This window comes from Fringilla coelebs (assembly GCF_963513975.1).
Source record: "Fringilla coelebs genome assembly, chromosome: 15".
Lineage (NCBI taxonomy): Eukaryota > Metazoa > Chordata > Aves > Passeriformes > Fringillidae > Fringilla > Fringilla coelebs.
Window position 1 is genome coordinate 4821192 of NC_140041.1, and position 21021 is coordinate 4842212.

The 21021-nt window shown below is 42.4% G+C and overlaps 1 protein-coding gene across 1 annotated transcript in view; it reads left to right on the plus strand.

Annotated features, from left to right (window-relative positions):
- Nucleotides 1–21021, plus strand: part of SLIT3 (slit guidance ligand 3) — a 478838-nt gene that overhangs the window by 292821 nt on the left and 164996 nt on the right. Inside the window, exon 10 of the mRNA XM_084215502.1 lies at nt 12073–12214. Within this exon, the coding sequence (XP_084071628.1) occupies nt 12073–12214 (142 nt within the window). The remainder of the gene's footprint in view (nt 1–12072; nt 12215–21021) is intronic.

Here is a 21021-nt window from a genome sequence, read left to right on the forward strand (position 1 = left end):
CTCAGAGCTGGAGGTGAAGGTGCAGGATTCAACAGTGCACAGTTGCCTGGAGATAGGCTTGGAAATACGTCTGGCTGGGTTTGTGTTACTGAGGAGAAGGGGAAAGGTCAGGGGCAGAGTGGGGATGGGACTAGATGGCTCCTCACCATCAGGGGAGAGTGCCTAGTGCTGCTGGCACTCCTGTCACCCACCAGGGCCTCTGGCTGGCTCCTTCTGCAAGCTGTCCCCTCCCTGCAGGAGAATGTCTCCTCCAGAGCCACCTCGGCCAGAGCAGCCGTCCTGGGCCTCTGCCTTCCAGGCCATCTGCTCCTGGAGAAATCTCCAAACAGCCTCTTCCTCCTGCAGGGCTGGTTCTGCAGCTCTGCCATGCCTTTGGTGACAGCCTCCTGCAAGGTGGGATGTGTAGAAGGGGAAAGTCTCTGGCAAGGATGAGCCCCTTGGTGATGTGCTGCACAAAGGCAGCAGGGTGCATTTCACCTGGATAAGGGCTGTGTTTCACCTGGATAAGGGCTGCATTTCACATGGATAGCAGGGTGTCATTTACATGGATAGGGGCTGCATTTCACATGATTAGCAGGGTGTATTTTACATGGATCATGGGCTGTGTTTCACTTGGATAAGGGCTGTGTTCCACCTGGATAAGGGCTGTGTTCCACCTGGATAAGGGCTGCATTTCACATGGATAGCAGGGTGTCATTTACATGGGTCATGGGCTGTGTTCCACCTGGATAAGGGCTGTGTTTCACCTGGATAAGGGCTGTGTTCCACCTGGATAAGGGCTGTATTTTACATGGATAGGGGCTGCATTTCACATGGATAGCAGGGTGTATTTTATATGGATCATGGGCTGTGTTCCACCTGGATAAGGGCTGTGTTCCACCTGGATAAGGGCTGTATTTCACATGGATAGGGGCTGTATTTCACATGGATAGGGGCTCTATTTTACATGGATAAGGGCTGTATTTCACATGTATTTCACATGGATACCAGAGTGAATTTCACATGGATAAGGGCTGTATTTCACATGGATGGTAGAGTGTATTTCACATGGATAAGGGGTGTATTTCACATGGATAAGGGGTGTATTTCACATGGATGGTAGAGTGTATTTCATATGGATGGATAGCAGGCTGTATTTCACATGGATAAGGGGTGTATTTCACATGGATACCAGAGTGTATTTCATATGGATGGATAGCAGGCTGTATTTCACATGGATAGCAGGCTGTATTTCACATGGATAAGGGGTTTATTTCACCTGGATCATGGGATCCATGTGAAATACAAATCACATGGTTGCAGGGTGTATTTTACATAGGTAGCATGATGTATTTTTCCTCTCTCCATCCTAGCTTTGCCATTCATTGCCATGCTGCTGTGACAAAAAATCAGTGCAGTAAGCAAAGACAGTGTCACTTGAAATGCTACCTGTATTCTGGTCTTTGAGAGATGTTTAATTTTATATTCCTTCAGGTAGCAGAGAAGCATCTGGGGGTGCTGGCTTGGGCTCAGTACCTCTTAGAGCTTTCTCATCTTTGCCTGGATCAAACCCAGCTTCCTTCCTGTGCTCAGATGTTTCACTGTTGGACTGGCTTCTCCTTCTCTGTCTGTCTCTCTCAAACACATTCTCTCTCTCTCTCTGCCTATTTGTCTGTCTCTTGTCCTCCTCTGACCTCCTCATGATAGTAATTTTATTTCATTTTCCTCTCATATAAGTTTTATTATGGCTCTTTGATTTTTCTTCTACCTGCTCCTTACTTATTGAAATTGAAATTAGGTTATGTATTGATCAGTTGTGTCAAGTTATAATGTGTTTTCTCACCTGCAACAGCTGTAAAGCTTTGCAAACAAAGCAGTGGGTTCATGAAGTTATGCCATCAGCAGCACCTTGGCTTTGTCAGGGTTCTCTGTGCAGAAGCCACTGACCCTGTTTGGCATTTTTTTTTCAGTGATGAATTGTTCTGGTTTTCCTGAGTATATATGTGAGAATATCTGTGCATCTAAACAGGAGCATTGTGTCTTGTGTTGTGATCTGTCACATACTTCAGCTGCTGGCTAAATTTGTTCTCATTTTAGTGGACAGTGGAGTATGAAGACTGGGTAAGATTTCTTAGGCTAGACTAGAGACAGATATTTCTAAGAGTTGACTAAATTTGTATGTCTAAAATATGTGATTATTATTACTTTTCTAAGATGGTTTTCTTTAATAATGAAGCATGTGTTGTAGGAGAAGGAAGGTGGATCCATACAGTGTTATCTTTTTATATTAGAAACCATTTTCTTTGATTCTAAATCCCTAACTCCCCATTCTGAAAGTCTCAAAAGAGGTAAAGAAAATCAAGATGTATAGTTTGGACTAAGTAACTTAAATTTCTGTCTGAAATTTACTTGAGAGAAATTATTACCATAGCCAAGTGTTTTCTGGCTGAGTAAACTGATACTGATTTTGAGAAAACACTGGATTGACCCAAATCTCAGTTGAAGATCTAGATTTTCTGATTCATGTGGTGAGACTGCAGCTAAGGTATAATAAAGAGGAAAATAAGTTAGCTTCCTGCTGCTTCATGCAGACTGGAAGCCCTAATAAGGAGGCAGATTTATTTGTTTGGGTGAGGTCAAACAGCCTTCAAACATAGCTGTGACTCTGGCCAGACCACGGAACTCAGGAGATTGTCTTGCTCCATTTCCTGATGACTCCATAGCATGTTGCTGAGGAGACAACCAGCACTGAGTGGCTAATAAAATAAAATAAAATAAAATAAAATAAAATAAAATAAAATAAAATAGCACTCCTCAGGCTTAGCATTTTAATGAGAGCATTCAGGAGAGGCCAAAGGAAAAGTGTGTTGGGACAGGAAGTCCCCCATCTGCTCCTGGTTAAAGCACCCTGCAGTCTGTGTGTGCACAGGCAGCAGTGGCACAGGAGGCACTGCCAGCACAGGGCATTGGTGCTCCTGGAAGCTGAACTGGGGCAGGCACTGTTTGCTGGGGGGCAAGTTTTGGTGGGGATGCAGGTTGTGCTGGGATGCAGGTTGTGCTGGGGATGCAGGTTGTGCTGGGGATGCAGGTTGTGCTGGGGTTCAGGTTCTATTGGGATGCAGGTTCTATTGGGATGCAGGTTCTATTGGGATGCAGGTTTTCCTGGGATGCAGGTTTTCCTGGGATGCAGGTTTTCCTGGGTTGCAGGTTGTGCTGGGATGCAGGTTTTCCTGGGATGCAGGTTTTCCTGGGATGCAGGTTTTCCAGGGATGCAGGTTTTCCAGGGATGCAGGTTTTCCTGGGTTGCAGGTTTTCCTGGGTTGCAGGTTTTCCAGGGATACAGGTTTTCCTGGGATGCAGGTTTTCCTGGGTTGCAGGTTTTCCTGGGTTGCAGGTTTTCCTGGGGTGCAGGTTTTCCTGGGGTGCAGGTTTTCCTGGAGCAGGGCAGTGCCCCAGGAGGGTTCCTCTCTGTGCAGTCCATCCCTTTTCATGCAGATGAGCTGCCAATGGCTCTCGTTTTTAAAAAGCTGGATAAGCAATGTGGGAGGAGGAGGAGCAGGAGACCTTTGTGTGTGTTTGAATGGTCTCTCTGCCTTGTGGGGCTCCCTCATTGTACAGCTGTTTTATTGCTTTTAGGAGGGACCTTAACCACTTCATCTAACTGTGACCCCATCCCAAGAGTCACCTTAGATGGTGGCAGCTCTATTCTCACTGCTCTTGCTTTTTGACCATCCACTGACCCAGTAAGTGCTCTTAAAATGGAGTCTAGGAAGGATTTAATGACTTTTAAAGCCTTTTGGTAAAAATTGCTGTTTAAATTTGATCTTGGGAATTTTTCGTGGAATTTTTACCTCCTGTTACAATTTGCTACCACAAACTTGCATTTAGTCTGAAGAAACATTTCAGTACTGTGCATTTGTTAGTTGCTCTTCAAAGAAATTGTATAGGAAATTTGGAGAGATACTAATCACTGCCTACCAGTTTGTTTGTTTTCAGTTTCCGTGAAGTTTCTTATTACAAATCTAAATTTACTCTAGCATAGCAGTGATGGTGTTTCATACTGCAGGAATTTACTTCTTGTCTTGCTTAGTATGTAAGATGCCACATATGGTGTTTTTCATTTAGGGGACCATCTTGTGAATCTGAAAGATAAATATGTATTTATTACAGCACTTAATATTTCTTTAAAGACCAAAGCTGAAAATTGGCTTTTAATTACAGTAAATTTAGTTTTATTACCGAAAATGATGTCTTACCTTTCAGTATAATTAGCCCTTTTTTCTAGAACTCTCTTTTCCCCAGAGCAGTATGTATGGCCCTTTAATGCTTATTTAATGATGGCAGGTTGGGGTATAATTATTCAGTCACTGAGCTTTTGAACTGTTGCTGTAAAAATAATAACATGATTAGCTTTTATGTTAATGTCCAAAGCTGGTGGTTTGTTTTATGAGTAGTTATGTTGGTAGTATTTTGGTACAGAAAAAAAAAAATGCTTCATGGCAGTACCACAGCTGTGCTTGGAGCTGTTTCACAGAGAGCAGTCGTGGTACATACAGAGCAACAGGGTTGGCTTTGAGTATGTGGAGGAGCCTGTACATGAAATCTTTAACAACTTCTGTTTAATTCATGTAGCTGATGGGCAACTCATTTATCAATTCACAATTAATAAGAGTAATGAAAGCAAGCATAGAGCTGCTTATGAAATAATTCTAGAAATTAATAGGGGGCAGATGCAAAGCAGCGTAGAGTCACCAGCAGGTTTGTGTGAATTTCTGCTTTATTGACAGCGAAATTAGCGATGCTATGTAGTGGCATTACCCCTGTGGTGGGTTGGCTGCTCACACTCCCTCTCCTCACAGCGCTGAGGTGAAACCAGGATCTGCTCCAGCACCTCCTCCCCTGTCTCGTTCTCTGGCTTGGCTGCTCCCAGGGCTGTTCCTCACTGCCTGCTGCCTGGCACCTCTCTGCCCTGTCTCAGGTGCCCTCTGACAGGGGCACCAGGGGCTGCATGGGCAGGCTCAGCTGTGGAGCCCGATGGAAGCAGCCAGAACTGCCCTGGCCTCTTCCCACAGCAGCTTCCCTGGCAGAGCTGGGCACCAACACCCAAACTGGAGGGATCTCCTGGCTCGCTGAATTTACCCCTTGGAATGGCAGGCTGACATGTTTAGCTCTGAAGATCTGTAAGAGTTTTATTCTATAATTTCCAGACACCTTAAAAAGCCTGAATGTACCAGGGGCTCTTGGAAAAGACCAGAGGCAGCAACCCCAGCCTGTCCCAGGAAATGTCTTTATTTTCCCTGCCTTCTTAGCATGTTCCAAACGCCAAAGGAATCTGGTCTGTGGAATCCCAAGGCAGCCCAGAGAAGGGGATGGTGACTCACTCTTCAGTTCTTGCCCACTGACCTGGAAAAAAGCATTTCCTCCCTCCAGATCTGTCCGTGGGGAAGCTCATGACCAGACTGGAGCCCTTGGATGTCATTATCAGGAGACATGTCCCACTGTGTCTGCCATCTCTGAATGGCTGTGTCAATCTGCAGTGCCTCTGGCTGCAGTGAATCCCACCCTCCTCCTCCTCCTCCTCCTCCTCCTCCTGAAGAGAGCAGCTTCAGTGCCAAGGCAGGGACAGCCCCGTGCTTGCTGCAGCAGGATGCAGACAGGGGGGCAGAAGCGAAGACAAACATGCAAGCAAACAAAATCATGTGGTATTTAAAACTCCTTTTCAAACAGCAATAAATCAAAGCCCAAGGACTGAGTAGTCTTAAACTATTTCTGTTCCTTCCCTAACTTTATCAAACTTCATCCTGGAGCAGTCCAGGATGGATCACCTGTTTGGAACTGAACTCCCTTCGCTGGCTTACAATTGATCATGACCATTATCTATCTTTTAACCTTGTGCAGGTGGCATCCTTTCACTTCAATAATTTATGTTCCTCTTCATTTTTATGCTTGAATATATTTATAAGTTCACTGTATTATTTCTGGACCTATTTTTAAATGTCACTCCATGTGCACCTTCAGGAGTGCTGATAGAATTGTGGAGTTGGCATTAATGAGGTAACTGTGCATGGGCACCATTGGAGCTGCAGGGGCACTGCATCTTTTAAGACCTTCTTTTAGAACTTTTTTAGTCTTTGGAAGAGCAGGCAGTGTCCAAAGCCAGAGAACCAAATGTGCACTAGCAGCCTTCCCTGGGGTGCAGTAGGTATAAAGCAAATTCTACCTGCTTTAAGGTGAACATGCCTGTGTTGACAGGGTTGGAGAAAGACCTGGCAAAAAGGCTCAGAGTGGGCACAGGGCATAGGAGATATTTTCAACCCCTCCTTTGGAAAGTTTAGGTGGAATTAATTTCCCTGAGGAAAAAACACTTTTGTCATAGTTTTATAGACTTCAGTTGTCTCACAGGTTCTGTTTTAATAATCCTTCAGAAGAACAAATTCACCTGTTCAGCCTCAGTTGTTATGGTTGAGGCTGCTTTTGTTCTACTTTTTTTTCATTTTTCTCAGTTTATTTTTCTTATTCCATATAATTATGGTGCTGTTATTGTTAATTAAATAATTGCAATACTAGTGCTTTTAGGATAAGGTAGTGTGAAGTAAAGTCTGATTTTTTCAGTGGTGTTACTTTACTGATAGATTGTGAAACTAAGTTGGATTTTGTAGATTAAAGTGGGCTTCATTCATTAAGCCAGACCTTCCTTTCAGTGTAGTTGGTTATCTCCAGTTTTATGCTTTGATATTTATTTGTAAACTGATTAGTGTTGACTTTTGCCTTACACAACTGTTGAGCTTGTGTGCCATGAATTTTTAACAGAGAAATTTACTCTTTGGGAATGTTCAGCAAAGCAGAGAACTTGAATCAAATAATGAACATTCATGACTGGCAACTTTTTGCATGCCATGAACTCAGTGCTATTAACATCAATTAGGGGCTTCAGTTACTAATCATAAATCTTAAAGCTGTGCTCAGTAAAGAACTGTTGAACAACCATAGATGGAAATATTTGCTTAAACCATTTGCTGCACATTTGTGTAGGATAAACAAATTCATACAAATTCTGTCCATTAGAGGAAGATTTGCCCTCAATAAAGAAATGTTAATTTTGCATATGGTCAGTCATGGTTCCCTTGCCCATCCCTCTCAGCAGGACTCTGTGCTCAGATGTCCCTTTAAGCTGGCAGGCAGACATCAATCAGGAGCAACATCTGCTTTAGGTGTTGTGGAATAAATTAGTTCCTATCGCTGGCAATCTAGTGCAAACTATGGCTCATGCAGCAGGAATTGATTTCAGATATCCCAGCATGGTCAGAACTTCCATTGGGTTATTTAATTACACCCAAAAAGGTCACACTATATCCATGGATCTGCAATACTTGTAGTGTTTTGTTTATTGATCAATAATTTTGTGTCTGATATACTTCAAATGATGTAAAGTCAGCACAGGTTTTTAACCAGGAAGTCCTGTCAGATTTATCTTAAAATCCATTGACATGTTTTACAAATAACTAACATTTCACTGGTGGAAAGGAACTGCTGCAGAGGTGATTGGATAGGTGAGGAGGTGATAAAACACACTGCTTAGTGTGCTGTAATTGGGTGTCAGTGCAAATGAGATTATTTCGTTTATTTAGTAATTGCAGAATTTATTTTAAATGCCTGTGACATTTAAACTGTTCATTTATCCACCATAACAATTCTAGTTTAATTGTAATATTAGTCTGTTTGCTGCTTTTAAAAGAGGCCAATGAAAAAAGCTTTTGATTTCTCTGTAAACTTCTGGGTGCTAAGTCTCCCCTCTCTTTTCTCTTTTCCCCTAACCCAAAGTCCGAGGCTGTAAATTGAGGTGGTGCCAGATATTAACTGCCATAATTATTGACACTATTGTTCCACTGCAGCAGGTCAAAAAGCATAGTAATTTTTGTTAATCATGCTCTTACTCTGGCTTCCACATTTTGTTAGTGTTTTTCTTTTAGCTAACTGTATGATTGAGTTGATGATTTTTATCTCAGAGAAAAATATAATTAACGTGGTGGTGAACTAGAGCTGCTGGGTATTATAAAAAACCTGCAATGGCAAGATGACAGATTGTGAAACAACCTCAGAAAGGGAATAATGTAAATGTAGCTGATGTGTCTGTGGCCATTTCCTTTTGCTGCAGCCATGGCTGTGAGGAGTTTACTGCACTTGAGAAGGACACAAAGAGAAATCTTGAAATATTTCTGCATTTCCTGTATCTTTTCTTTTGAAAAAGTATTGGCAGGAAAGGGAAAATTCATTTTTAGGTTTCAGATACCCTTCTTTAGAGGCTGTGTTGCATCAGAACACTGAATCATCAGTAGGTTTATACTCTGCAAACCTAGCGAAGTCATAGCCAAATTTTATTATCTTTATATTCCATACCCTACTTAGACTTGTTTTCTTGACCAGTCTTTTTTTAAACAGTTCTCCACAACAATGCAAACATTAAACTGATAAAACTCCCTTGGATTTTTTTGTGCTTTAATTCTATAGATTTGTAAACAATGCATCCTCATTGAAGTGAGGCCATTAAATCCAAATCAGGTTTGAAATTCTGTTTCTAATGTTATTCAAGAAACACTCACCTTAACAGATGATTTTTTGTGTGAGAGCTGATGGAATATGTGCTGGATTCCTGTTGAGTGTGCATGTGCAATGCAGCATTTTGTCCTTTGCAAAGGAAAAAACATAAGCAAAAGCATTTCATCAGGATAATAGCAATTTATACACAAAGTCTTTTTATCATTAAAAATCTCAGAAACTTCCAGTCTCAATCTACTTTTGCCTATGAAGAAGATAGAAATGTGCTTGTTGTGCCTTGGGGACATGGTTTAGAGGTGGTCCTGGCAGTGCTGTGTTGATGGCTGTCAGTGCTCTTGGAGGTCTTTTCCAGCCTTAATGATTCTCTGATTCTACTGCTGCTACCTTTTTTTTGTTCCACAAAGACTCATTTCTATAATTCCTCCTTTTTCAGACTGCTTGATCCAACCCTCCCTTGCATGCCCTGCCTTTCCAGGCACTCTGCATCAGCCCAGCTGGGCAGGTGCTGGGCTGAGCCCCACTCACCCTCCTGCTGTGGGTTTAGCAGCAGAACCTTAGAGCTCCACCTGGCAGAACATCAGCTTTTGTGAGGCTGTGCCCTAACAAAAAGTGGGTGTGCTACTGCTTCTCCAACCCACTGTGATGTGCTGTGGTGCTATAACTGTGCAAAATGCAGTTTTCCCCTGCTACAAAGCCTCTGCAGGAAGCACATCAGAGATGGAGATGTTGATGTTTGTGTGGAAGATTTGACCTTGTTGCCAACTCTTCATCTCCCAGAGAACAAGGATTGCTCTGAAGTTTCTTCCTAGTTTGATGATTTCTCCCTGTCCCTAAAAGCTTGCAGTAGCTCGTTTGCACTCAGTCATCCTCCAGTTTGTTTTGGCCATGGTACCAGAGGGTAGGCAGACAAAGAGAAAGTGTAAAATGTGGGTGATGAGGGCCAAGAACAAACCTCTTGTTCCTACACAGGCACAGCAGAGGGCTGTGTGCATTTTGAGGCAATGTAAACTACTTTTGGAAGCAGTCACAATTAAAGCCCTACAGAAACCTTAGACTCCATAAAGACAAAGCTGGAGGTGCTGTCGTGCAGATTTCTGTTAATTTTGCAGCAATTCTAATAATGGACAGTGGTGGTTTGTGTGCCCTGCATTTCTATGGCCAGAAAACAAACCCAAGAGAGCTGCTTGTCCTGCCTGTTGTGCATGTACATGTTTAATTAATGACATTGGTTTCTCCTCTTTAGTTCTCCTCTTAACTTCTGTGCTAAATGCATGGCCACATGTTCAGACTGTGTTAGCCAGTAATAAGGTTTTGAAACTGGAAAAAATCAAAGTTCAGGTTGCTTGATAAATATGAATTTGTTTCTTTGGACCATATGCATATGGATTTAGATTTTTATTACAGTGTTGAATTATTTTTACAGTAGTCTTTAGCCCAGATGATTCTTCAGGGTGACACTAAAATGGTCTGTGTAATGAGATGAAAGACTCATGATGGAAATGTGATGGGAAACTCCTTACCTGCAGCTGTCAAGGTGGCTGGAGAGTGGACTATAAATGAGGGGGTATTTTAGCAGAGAGAAAGGGTCATTAGGATCATCTCATGGTGGAAGGAGCTGCCCACTCTCATAAAAAATGTATTTGACCCCTGCCCATGCACAAACTTCCTGTGAGATCCATTTATTCCTACATGGTCACTACCTCTTAAAATCTAACTTCTGGATGCCTGGATTGGAGCTCTGAGGTCTGGACTGCCAAAATGGAGCCACTCAGAGCTCTGATTAACACCAGTGTTAATTTGTTTATCTATGTTTAAAACTCAGTGCTGTGAAACCCAGAGTTTTCTTCTGGTGTCCTGACAGAAAGTCAGGTGATCAACCAATAAAAATATTTCAAACCCAGTATACAAATTTGGCAATGTTTTTCCCACCATTGAAATGGTGATGTTATCCTGAAACTCAACATTGTATTTTAATATAAGGCAGTTCTGTCATCCCTGGTTACAAAATAATATTTAAAGAAGATGACAGTGTGCTTGAACTTAAGGAAACTCAGACAAATTGAAATTAATTCCCATCAGAATTCAACACCTTTCTAATGGAAAGAATGATTTCACAGCAATTGTGTTTTGCTTTCCAGCAGGGCTGCCTCTGCATGTGTAAAGTCACCTGCAGAAGTTTTCAGCTGATGTCCTTTCAAACTGTGCCTGCCTTTGAAAATAATAACCCTTAGAGATGCCTCTGGAATCTCTTTGGGATGTTGACTTTTCTGTGCTGGTTACAAGGTTGTGAAAGCAGGGATGTGTAGCCTTCTATACAAGCTGACACTGCTGTGCAGAGTTAGGAGCTAAGCCAAGCAAGTATGGAGGCATAAATAAAGAGAGGAAACTTATAGGAATGTTGTGGTTTTGTAAAATTTTTAGTTGTCCTAATGAGCATTGAATTACATGTTGGTGCAAATATTGTCAGCTATAGTTAGAATACATGAAAGTATCCATCATGGGTCTTTTGAAAGACAAACCCCAAGAATGAACAGCTTTGTGAATAGTTTTCCCACATTTTTGTATGTATTTGTGTTTTGACAACGATGATGTTTTTATTTTTCCACCCAAAAGGCCAATCGTTTATGATTTTTGTCACTTCTTACCAGCACAAGCCTTCACATTTAGCCATCTGTATCTCAACATAAAGATTCTTGAGGCTTCTTGTGTTCCATGTACTTTGGAAATATGACTCACTATAAATAAACCAATAACTGCTACATCTTGATAACCTCAATTAGCATAGCAAACCCATTTTATCTGTGGCTAAATGTATGCATATATCAAAACTTTAAATGTAGGAATCATAACCATTTGAGTAAAATTGACATAATTGCTACAGTTTCAAAAAAAAGGTAATGACACTTAATTAAGCCTGAATCTAATGAATTGACTAGAATTTGTATAGAGCAATGTCCTCGTGCTATACCTTTGCTCTGTGTATAGCATTGTGTCTAGATTAAGCAAGGGTATGAAGCTTTGAACTCATGTTTTTCTAAATTCTTTTTATGTTTCCATTAACTGCATTGTCTAATCTTGAAAAAAACCTGGCTTTATATTCCCTTAAATATATTCCCACATTCACACCATACCAGGTTTCCTTATTTCAAAAACAGAAGTTGTCTCTGATGAGAGTCTTCTCTCAGTACGTAAAAGTACTCAAGAAGAGTTTGTGTAGTGGAAACTTTTAGACAAAGATAACTTTTGGAAAATACTACTTGATCCTAAAGCTTAATTTAAAAATCTTTGAATTGGTATGGGCGAGCATGAAGGAAGTGTTCAGGAGGGGAAGAGATTGATAGAGTGGAGGCCGAGGGGGAATGAGAACACACTTTACATGTTTTCTCCGCCGTTGATTTGCAGAACATTAGATTCACTTGCAAATATATTATTACTCTGTATGGTCAGATGATCTGTAAAACCCACAGCCTGATGCATTTTGTTGTGAAAGCCTCACAGTGATGTTTTTAAAGCCCTGCATGTGTTCCTTGTGTGCAGGCTCCCAGTCCGAGCCGCCGTCGTGCAGCGCCAGCTCCGTCTCCTGCCCCTCTGCCTGCACCTGCAGCAACAACGTGGTGGACTGCCGGGGCAGGGGCCTGACAGAGATCCCAGCCAACCTCCCCGAGGACATCTGGGAGATGTAAGTGCCACTCTCATGCACAAATCTTTTCCGTGTCTCTCCGTGTTTATTCCGTGTCACGGCCTCCTGCGTGGAAGAAAGGTGTGTGCTTTAAAAGCTGTTCTAAGTCAGTGTCAGGTGTATTGTAGTTGTCCTCTCTGGTTTGTGCTTTTGATCTAAGGGCTCTAAGCGTTTTTAAATGTAAATTAAGATAGTTTGGTATGATCCTACCTGATAGCAAGATAAAGTTCAGATTGTGTTTGCATTTCACAAACCCAGAATTGCAGTTCTGCAGTCAGTAAATGAAAATACACAGTCCTTTCTTATTTCTCGTCAGTGATTTCCCCGTGAGATGGAGGCACATCCTTTTAGCTTGGCAGGATGCATTTATAATGAATTAGAACATCAGAGCACATTGTCTCTGCTGATTTTACCTTCTGTATCTTGTCTTCCACATTGTTATTTCTAGCTCTTTAATAGTTTTGTGGCTTGTGTTGTGGAATCAGGTGCTTGTTTTATAGACTTGTTTGCCTTTACTGCCTCTAGGAATTGGAACCATCTATTTCTGTGTCCATGACTTCATACTACTGTGGTCCTGAAATACTGTTACATTAAACCATTTTACTTGTGGTTAGTCCACAGGGAATGCGGATCAATTCTTTTCCTATTTAGGTTCTTGTCACACAGAGTTTGCTGACATCCAGCCAGCTTTTACAGTCTACACAGTATAAATTCAAGCATTTGCATGGTCACTGGACTTACCCACTTCTTGTTGCTGTAGAAATACTGATACACAGCAAAATTTACCATGATAAAGCATAAATTTGTAAGATTGTGGAGAGTTCTGGGTTGGATTTTGGCAGATTTGGGCAGGAACATTTTCCACTATCCCACATTGCTCCAAATTCCATCCAGCCTAGCCTTGGACACTTCCACAGTTTCTCTGGACAACCTCTGCCAGGGCCTGACCACCCTCACAGGGAAGAATCTCTTCCCAATATCCCATCCATCCCTGCCCTCTGTCAGTTTTATCATTCAGTTGTCATTCCCCCTTGTCCTGTCACTCAAGGCCCTTGTCCAAAGTCCCTCTCCAGTTCTCCTGGAGCCCCTTCAGGTACTTTCCCTTTAGGAAAGGCTTTAATGTTTTCCCAGAGCCTTCTCTTCCCAGCCTTTCTCAGTGGCAGAGGGGCTGCAGCCCTCTCATTGTCTGTGTGGCCTCCTCTGGACTTGCTCCAGCAGATCCTTGTCCTTCCAATGCTGTGGGCATGAGAACCCCAAGGAACATTGAATTAAACTAGTTCTTGCATTTCCCCTAACTCAGTGTTCTCTGGTAAGCCAAATTGCTCTGCTAAGAACACTGGACTTACAAACTGTTCTACAAAATGCACAGCTGTTAAAGGTGACCTACATTTCATTCTGTTTCAGTATTAATTAAAGATCTTTTATTCAGCCTTTCTTCATTAGCATGGGTATGCAGAACCTTCTCTGACAAAGCTGCCAAAAAGTCCTAAGACTGTTTCTGTTGATAAAACCCATAACAAACCAGGAAACTCACTTGTCATGGGACATCAAACAAGCATCATGTGATGCTAATTTTCCCTCTCCCACATATGACTTAGAAGTCTGTTGTGTTACTCTATTATGCCTCGAGGTGAAGACTTCATTGCAAGGATGTTTGCTACTAAGTAAGCAATTTAGGAAAGCTAGAAATCTGTACCCCAGACTTGCTTTTTCATAATTTCATAAAATAGGTAGCAAGAATGTAGAGAATGCAATTTGGTTTTTTTATAAAGCTTCTTGTTCAGTTGGGAGCTGACAGCAGCAGCCAAATTGACTGAGGAAAAATGAGTTATGAGAAATTGAAGCTGAGGAATACAGACTGTGTGCTGAGTGTTACAGAAGAGTCTCTGCTTACAAAGTGGTTCTGTTTTGCTTTTCAGAGGAGAAATGAACAGTTTGTGTCATAGAGAAACACATGAGAATAAACACAGAAAAGTTCTGCATGACTACTTGGGTGAAAACAAAAGTCATTAAGCACCTGGAGGCATTTAATGAAAAGAAATACCAAAATGCACATGGTGTGGTGGTTTGCTGGTACATGAACAAAACAGTCATTCCCTGTATTGGGACAGCATGTACAATAAAAGGAGAGGTTGCAGTTATTCAGAATGAGTGCAGAATGGGTGAGTGCAAGGTAAATAGGGAACATGGTGTGAGTGCAGAATGGGCTCGATGCTGGAGAGGTGTAGGAAGGAGGGATGACCAACAGAGAGGGGTCAGAGCCTCCAAAGAATCTGTTTTTCTGCTCAGACTTGATCACAAGCTTGCAGCCAGTGCCTGTCAAACAGAATGACAGCTCAGCTCCCAGAGCCAGCCAAGCCAGGGGATAGCAGAGACCTGTAAGCACATGGCCTGGGCTGCTCTGGGCTCAGGACATGGGCTGGAGAGATCCTTTCTCAGTCATCAGTGATTCCCTGGCATCAGTCAGCCACAGGACAGCTTTGCTGCCCGTGCAGATGTGGGCACAGGGCTGAGGGCACTGCCAGCCCTGGCTGTAGGCTTTCAAACAGTGTTTGCTTCCACGAGCTGCCTGCCAGGTTTGCTTGATGCCTCCCAGTCATGGACAGGAGCAGTAACCCCCTGTTGATCTTTCCCACCTCACAACACTCCTCCTCTGCCCCTTCTTTAGAAGGAAGTTTTCATGCTGTTTGTCTGCCTCAGACTGATGCACTCATTTTTTATTTATCACTGCAAGCAAGGCTATGTTTTAGGATGTGAATTCTGGGCAGGTCTTGTCTGAGAACGTTGCACACCTTAAAAGAGTGATGCTGGGACTTACAGTGTGCCTTTGTGATTGATGCAAGGTGTTCCTGTGTGAGAGCAGGGCACAGCCCCCAAAGGCAGGGCACAGCCCCCCTCCTGCTGCCAGAGGATGCTCCTGCCTGGAGGCAGATGCTGGAGCAGCAACCACTGGCCCTGGGTGCTGCTTCCCTGAAGGATCTTCAGATTGCTCAAAAGAAGGAATTAATTATTTGCTAAAGCTAGAGCCTGGATTGTGGTTGGGATGCTTGAGAGAATGTAAACAAGCTGAGCCCAGTGCAGGAAGTGATGGGAAAAGAGGGATGAACTCAAATGAGGAAACAACCAAACACATGAGGAGAAGAATTGGGAACAAAGGAAATTGAGACTGGGTGAGCCAAGTGCTGTGAGTCTGAGAAAGTGAGGAGTATTTGGTGAAAAGGCCTGAGATGGTGCCAGTGGACACCAGCTGTGGCAAGAGGGCTGGGCAGGACAGAGGGACACAGGGAAAGGTGGAACCAAAGAGTCTCCTCCCATGAGAAAGCACATTTACCTTGGAGAGCCTTCCTGCCTCCCCACCATGTACTTGGGAATCCCAACAACAATTTGAGTGCCTGTCCCTGTGCATTAGGGACTGTCTAGGCACAGATTAACTATTAAACTAGACAGGGAGCTCCTGTGTGCCCTGCTGCTGTTCCAGTTAGAGAGCACCACGGGGGTCTGGGATTCAGACTTCTGCTACACTTGAGTTTCCTTGTGATGGAATCAGTAATTTCAGCTTTTGGGTTTTAGGCCGCTGAATTAAATGTTTGGGGTTTTTTTCTTAAAGTAGAAAGAAATAAACTGGAAAATGCTAGAAAATGCCAAAGTTAATGTTTGTAGCTGAAGTAATTTGAAGCTTTTGTGTGTATTTGTGCATGCTGGTATTCATTTCAGCAACAGCACAGTCTCATGGTGCTGTTGAAAACTTGGATTAATTTCTTGTTGCCTAGGGATGCATCAGGGATGTGTGTAGGGAGCCTGAGTGTATGGATAGGGTCTGTTCACTTGTTGCAGAAACAGGAAAACTGTAAAATGGGGACTGTGGGGCAGATAATCTTGTGAGTGCTGTTCAGAGAATTGGGTTGTGGCTCTTCTTGCCAGTGGTTTTATTAATTGATTCTGGGCAAGTGGCTTGCACAAGCTTTCCTTGGGTGGTCACTGGTGATGTAATCTCGGGTTCTGGCTGACTCAGCTGAGACATTCAGCAGTGCTGAGGACTCACAGCTGCAGCAAAAGTCAACAGGCACTGTGCTTTGAACACTTTGTGCTGTGCAGCGTTAATTACTCTGAAAAGCCAAGTCTCAGTCATCTGCAGACTTATAAATCAAACTCCAGGATGTAAAGTATGTCCTTAAATCTTGAAGCAGATCTGAGATCTGTTCATGTCAAGTTTGCTTCACCATTGTCATTTACCTGTACCATACTGTGTGTCTGGGGAGATTGAGAGAAATAGAATTGAATGAGCCGAGATAAAGCTGGGTAGGACGTGCCTGAATCAGAAACAATCACAGACCTTTTGTTTGAATGCTGATGCAGTTACTCCAGACAGTAAAGAGGCTGCCAGTCTCTGAAGGAAAAGTGCAGTTTAGGCACCATGTCTGCTGAGATAATAACCACAGCTTCCTCTGGCAGCTGAGCAGAGCTCAGGGATGGCAGCCCTTCCACCAGCACCTAGGCTTGGCCTAAGGTCAGTTTTAGTCACTTGTTCTACGTGGGCTCAGTTTAGCATTTTCACTTTTGATAGCTGAATTGGTGGCTGATGTTTCTGTAGGTATAAGTAGTAGAGGATTTTGGTGCAGAATTTCTACTCTTAGGAAAAATTCTGGAGTTGGAGCACAGGAAAAATGAAATGTTGGTTTTCTCCTGGTTCTGGCAAAATGAGCACAAACCTAATTTTCTGCAAGATGATCACGTTGTAATGCAATGTTCTACTTGTTCTACCTGTAATGAATGATTTCCTGACAAATTTAATGTCATCAGGGTACCACTGTGCTGGGCAGTGTGGCAGACCTGGAGGCAGACAAGTTTGCTGTGTTTGTTGCTTCAGGAATTGTCTCTGGAAGAAATTGCCTTCTCTGCTCTTCAGTACCTGCAGGAATGTGCCTTTCAGGCCAGCTAGGACTTAGCTGGGAATCTTTAGGAAGCTTTTGTGATTTGAAGAGGGTGATGAACAATTTCTGGGTGTTTAAGTTACTGGTGTATTCAAAATTAATTTTCCTCCAACTAAAATAAAGTCAGAAAAGCTATTATAGAAAGATTGAGCACTGGTAACTATTCATTGTAATAAGAATAATTTTTTGTTATATAAATTATAAATTAACTACACGGCAGCATTTTCATGTTTATTAACAATTGGCTTTGAAGTTCTCAGTTTCATAAAGGCAAGAAGTTTTCCTCTTATCAAGAATATAAAAGTATAGGAACTATCAACTTCATGGAAAAAGGAATGACAGTTTTTAATTTAACATTGTTCTTCCTCCTGAAAGAAAATTATAATAATTTCCCCAGGTTTCCAGTAAATACTGCAGCTGAAGCCAGCAGAGTATTTTTGAACCTGCAGTAAATGCTCCATAATTGCCTCTGGTGGCAAGTTCTCTGCCTGGGGAATCAGGCTGGCTCCTGCAGTTGAATCACATAATATGATTTTCATTCACTGCTGTAAGTTGGCTCTGGACAGTTTCTCATGTCTGACCTGACTGCTTTTTTCTGGATCTCACCAGGCAAACTGAGTCTTGCATTCCACTGAAGTTTATTTTGTCGGGCCAAAAATATGTAGAAAATTTTTTGTTGAGTTCAAAACACAAAACTAATAAAGAAATAATAAATATTTTAGATTGATAGACAGTGAAGAAAATAAATATATGGAAAATTATAAGAATAAAGGTGTTTTCTGTGCTGAGACAAATTAAAGAAAACAGAAAGCTGCATTTCACAGTTTTAGAAACAAGCAGCAACAGCAGGGAGTTTCTGCTGCAAGATCAAGGCAGATTTATTTCTTACATCTTTACTTTTATTTGTGAAGTTGTGTAACTAATGTCATCTGCAGGCACAGGAAGGTGGGTTTGTTTTGATAAATTTCTAGGTTTCATACACATGGTAATTTTCATTTCAGCCATATCAGTTTTTACCTTCTTCACTTCTTTTTATAATTGGGAGTTTTCTTTCAAAAAAAAAAGTTATGTACAGGTTAGTTTACTCAGGCAAGCTGTGTAGGCTTAAACTTAAAAGGTTTGTAGGTTTGGATTGATTTGGTTTTTGTTTGGTTTAGAATTTTTTGAGGTTGTGTATGTCCAGTCTCTTTTTCCCAGAGATATTACTTCAGTCCAGTAGAAACACAAATTAATAATTCCTAATAAAAATGAAGGGTGTAACCAAAAAGGCATATATATTTTATCTAATACAAATTTCACTGCAAAGCTCCTGCAAAGTTGCCAAGCAAAATAAAGAGATTGCAGTATATAATGAGTATATTATGAAGAAGAAAAACAATTACCGAAAATAAAATAGAGAGCATAAAATCTCAACTTTGACATAAAATATACTAATCAGATTTTTTACTGGATGAACTACTAATTGTCTTTTGGCTAACACATGTTCTGTTTATTTTGCTTAAAAAGACTGTGAAAATAAGAAAGGATTTGAGGAATGTCTATTGTCAAATAACAGAATCAGTTGTGAAAAATATTACAGGTGGCAGAATTTCAACTTCCAAAAAGCTGCTTAATTTTCCTGCTAATTTCTGGTGTTCTGCCTTTTCCTTGTAAATGTGCAGTAAAAACAGATGCACAGAATGTACACAGCTCCTAACAATAAGTTAGGTTAGAGATTAAAAAATAACTGTTTGGGTTTTCTTCTGTCAGCTCACTTCCAATTTTACTAAAAGAATAGTTTTGTGTTACAACTTGACAAATAAAATGCAAATCAGCTTGAAATTTTCAGATCCCTGAGCTAGTAACAGCATTGTGAGAAAATGTGGGAAGTGATCAGGGCTGGAAGTTTCTTGAAATAATTGGAAGTCAATAGAAGGTGGTCAGGATTGACCTCCTCAAGCAGTAATTAAACAGCAGTGTGATGTGTTTAGGGGTTAGTCTTTCTGGGACCCCACAGAGCTTCTCAGTGAAGCAAATATTCTGGGTCTGGCTTGTTAAAAACTATCCTACAGGTTTATATTTATCAGGTTCAACCATTGGTGAATGATTAATTTCACAGAAAAACTCTGTCTCCCTTCAGAACAAAAAAAAACCCAACCCCATAACAACCCCCCCAAAAAAAAATCCATAAAAGTCCCAGTGAGGAGTGCTGAGCAGAGGTGTGAGTGGGGCTCAGAGCAGATGCTGGGCTGGAAGTGAATCCCAGAGCACTCTGCAGCACCCTGGGGATGGTCTCTTTGGAGCCTTCTGAACCAAACCCTGGGTCTGAGCTGGAGTCCCTGGGTGCCAGGGGGTGGGATCCATGTCCCTGCTGGTCACTGCCCCACAGCACCTCAGGAACACCAGCACTGAGCTCATCATCTCAGGAACAGCAACACTGAACCCATCTCAGAAACACCAACACTGAACTCACTTTAGGAACACCAGCACTGAACTCATCATCTCAGGAACACCAGCACTGAACCCATCTCAGAAACACCAGCACTGAGCTCATCATCTCAGAAACACCAGCACTGAACTCATCATCTCAGAAACACCAACACTGAGCTCATCTCAGGAACACCAACACTGAACCCATCTCAGAAACACCAACACTGAACTCACTTTAGGAACACCAGCACTGAACTCATCATCTCAGGAACACCAGCACTGAACCCATCTCAGAAACACCAGTACTGAACTCATCATCTCAGAAACACCATCACTAAACTCATCATCTCAGGAACACCAACACTGAACCCATCTCAGAAACACCAACACTGAACTCATCATCTCAGAAACACCAACACTGAACCCATCTCAGAAACACCAACACTGAACCCATCTCAGAAACACCAACACTGAACTCATCTCAGGAACACCAGCACTGAGCTCACGTGCTGCTTGAATGAGGGATGGAATTGCCAGCAGGGACCTGGAAACTGCCAAATCTCTCCAGCCTAAGGACTCTGCTTCCTGCATTTGTGTTCACAGCCACTGTCCTGCACAGAGGTGAAATCCTTCCTGCAGACCCTGCTCCTGAGCCCACATGCCCCAGTAGAGTCAGCTGAGATGGGAATTACCTGTCTGGTCTGGACTCAGAGCAGGGAGGCATTATTTTGTGTTGAACCCCCAAAACAGCTTCTGGTGAACCTTGAGCACCCTCACAGGTGATGGCTCAGGGGAGCTCACCTGGGCTTTGACCTCTGGGCACAACCCAGCAGCATCCCTGCAGGTGTGGGAGGGAGCTCAGGGGGAGCCTGCACCCTCAGCCAGGGATAAAGAAAGGAAAATATATGGATTAGACTGGTGGGGACATTGCAGTGGAAGGTGATGAGAAGGGCCACAGTTTCCCACCACAAATGTGGAGTGTCACAGTGGTAGATGGAGAAACTTTGAGGTTTGGCAGAACAGTGCTTCATCCTGGTGTTAATGTGGTTAGAGAGACACTGGTGTTTTGTCAAAAGATGCCTTGTGAAATACCAGTCTGTGGATTTCTCTGGTGTTTCCTGGTTGCCTGTGCTATATTTAATGCAAAATTAACATGCTGCAGCAGAGGGGATGGATTTCTGACGTGGCTGCCATCACAAATCCAGCTGATTTGTGGTTACCAGCTGATACCTGAGCAACTGCTCAGCTACACAGCCTTAACTAAATTCACTGCAGTGTGTCAGAAGATCCAATGTCACTAGCACTGCTTTTAGAACAGCTCCATGGAATCAGGGAACATATCAAAACATCTGTTTTCATTCTGAAAGACGCTTTTTTGTGAGCAGAATTACCTGTGTAACTTCCTGGGCAGATTTATGTTGACAAGTCACTTCACTGCTGATAGGATTTTGTCTCTTGAAGATCTGC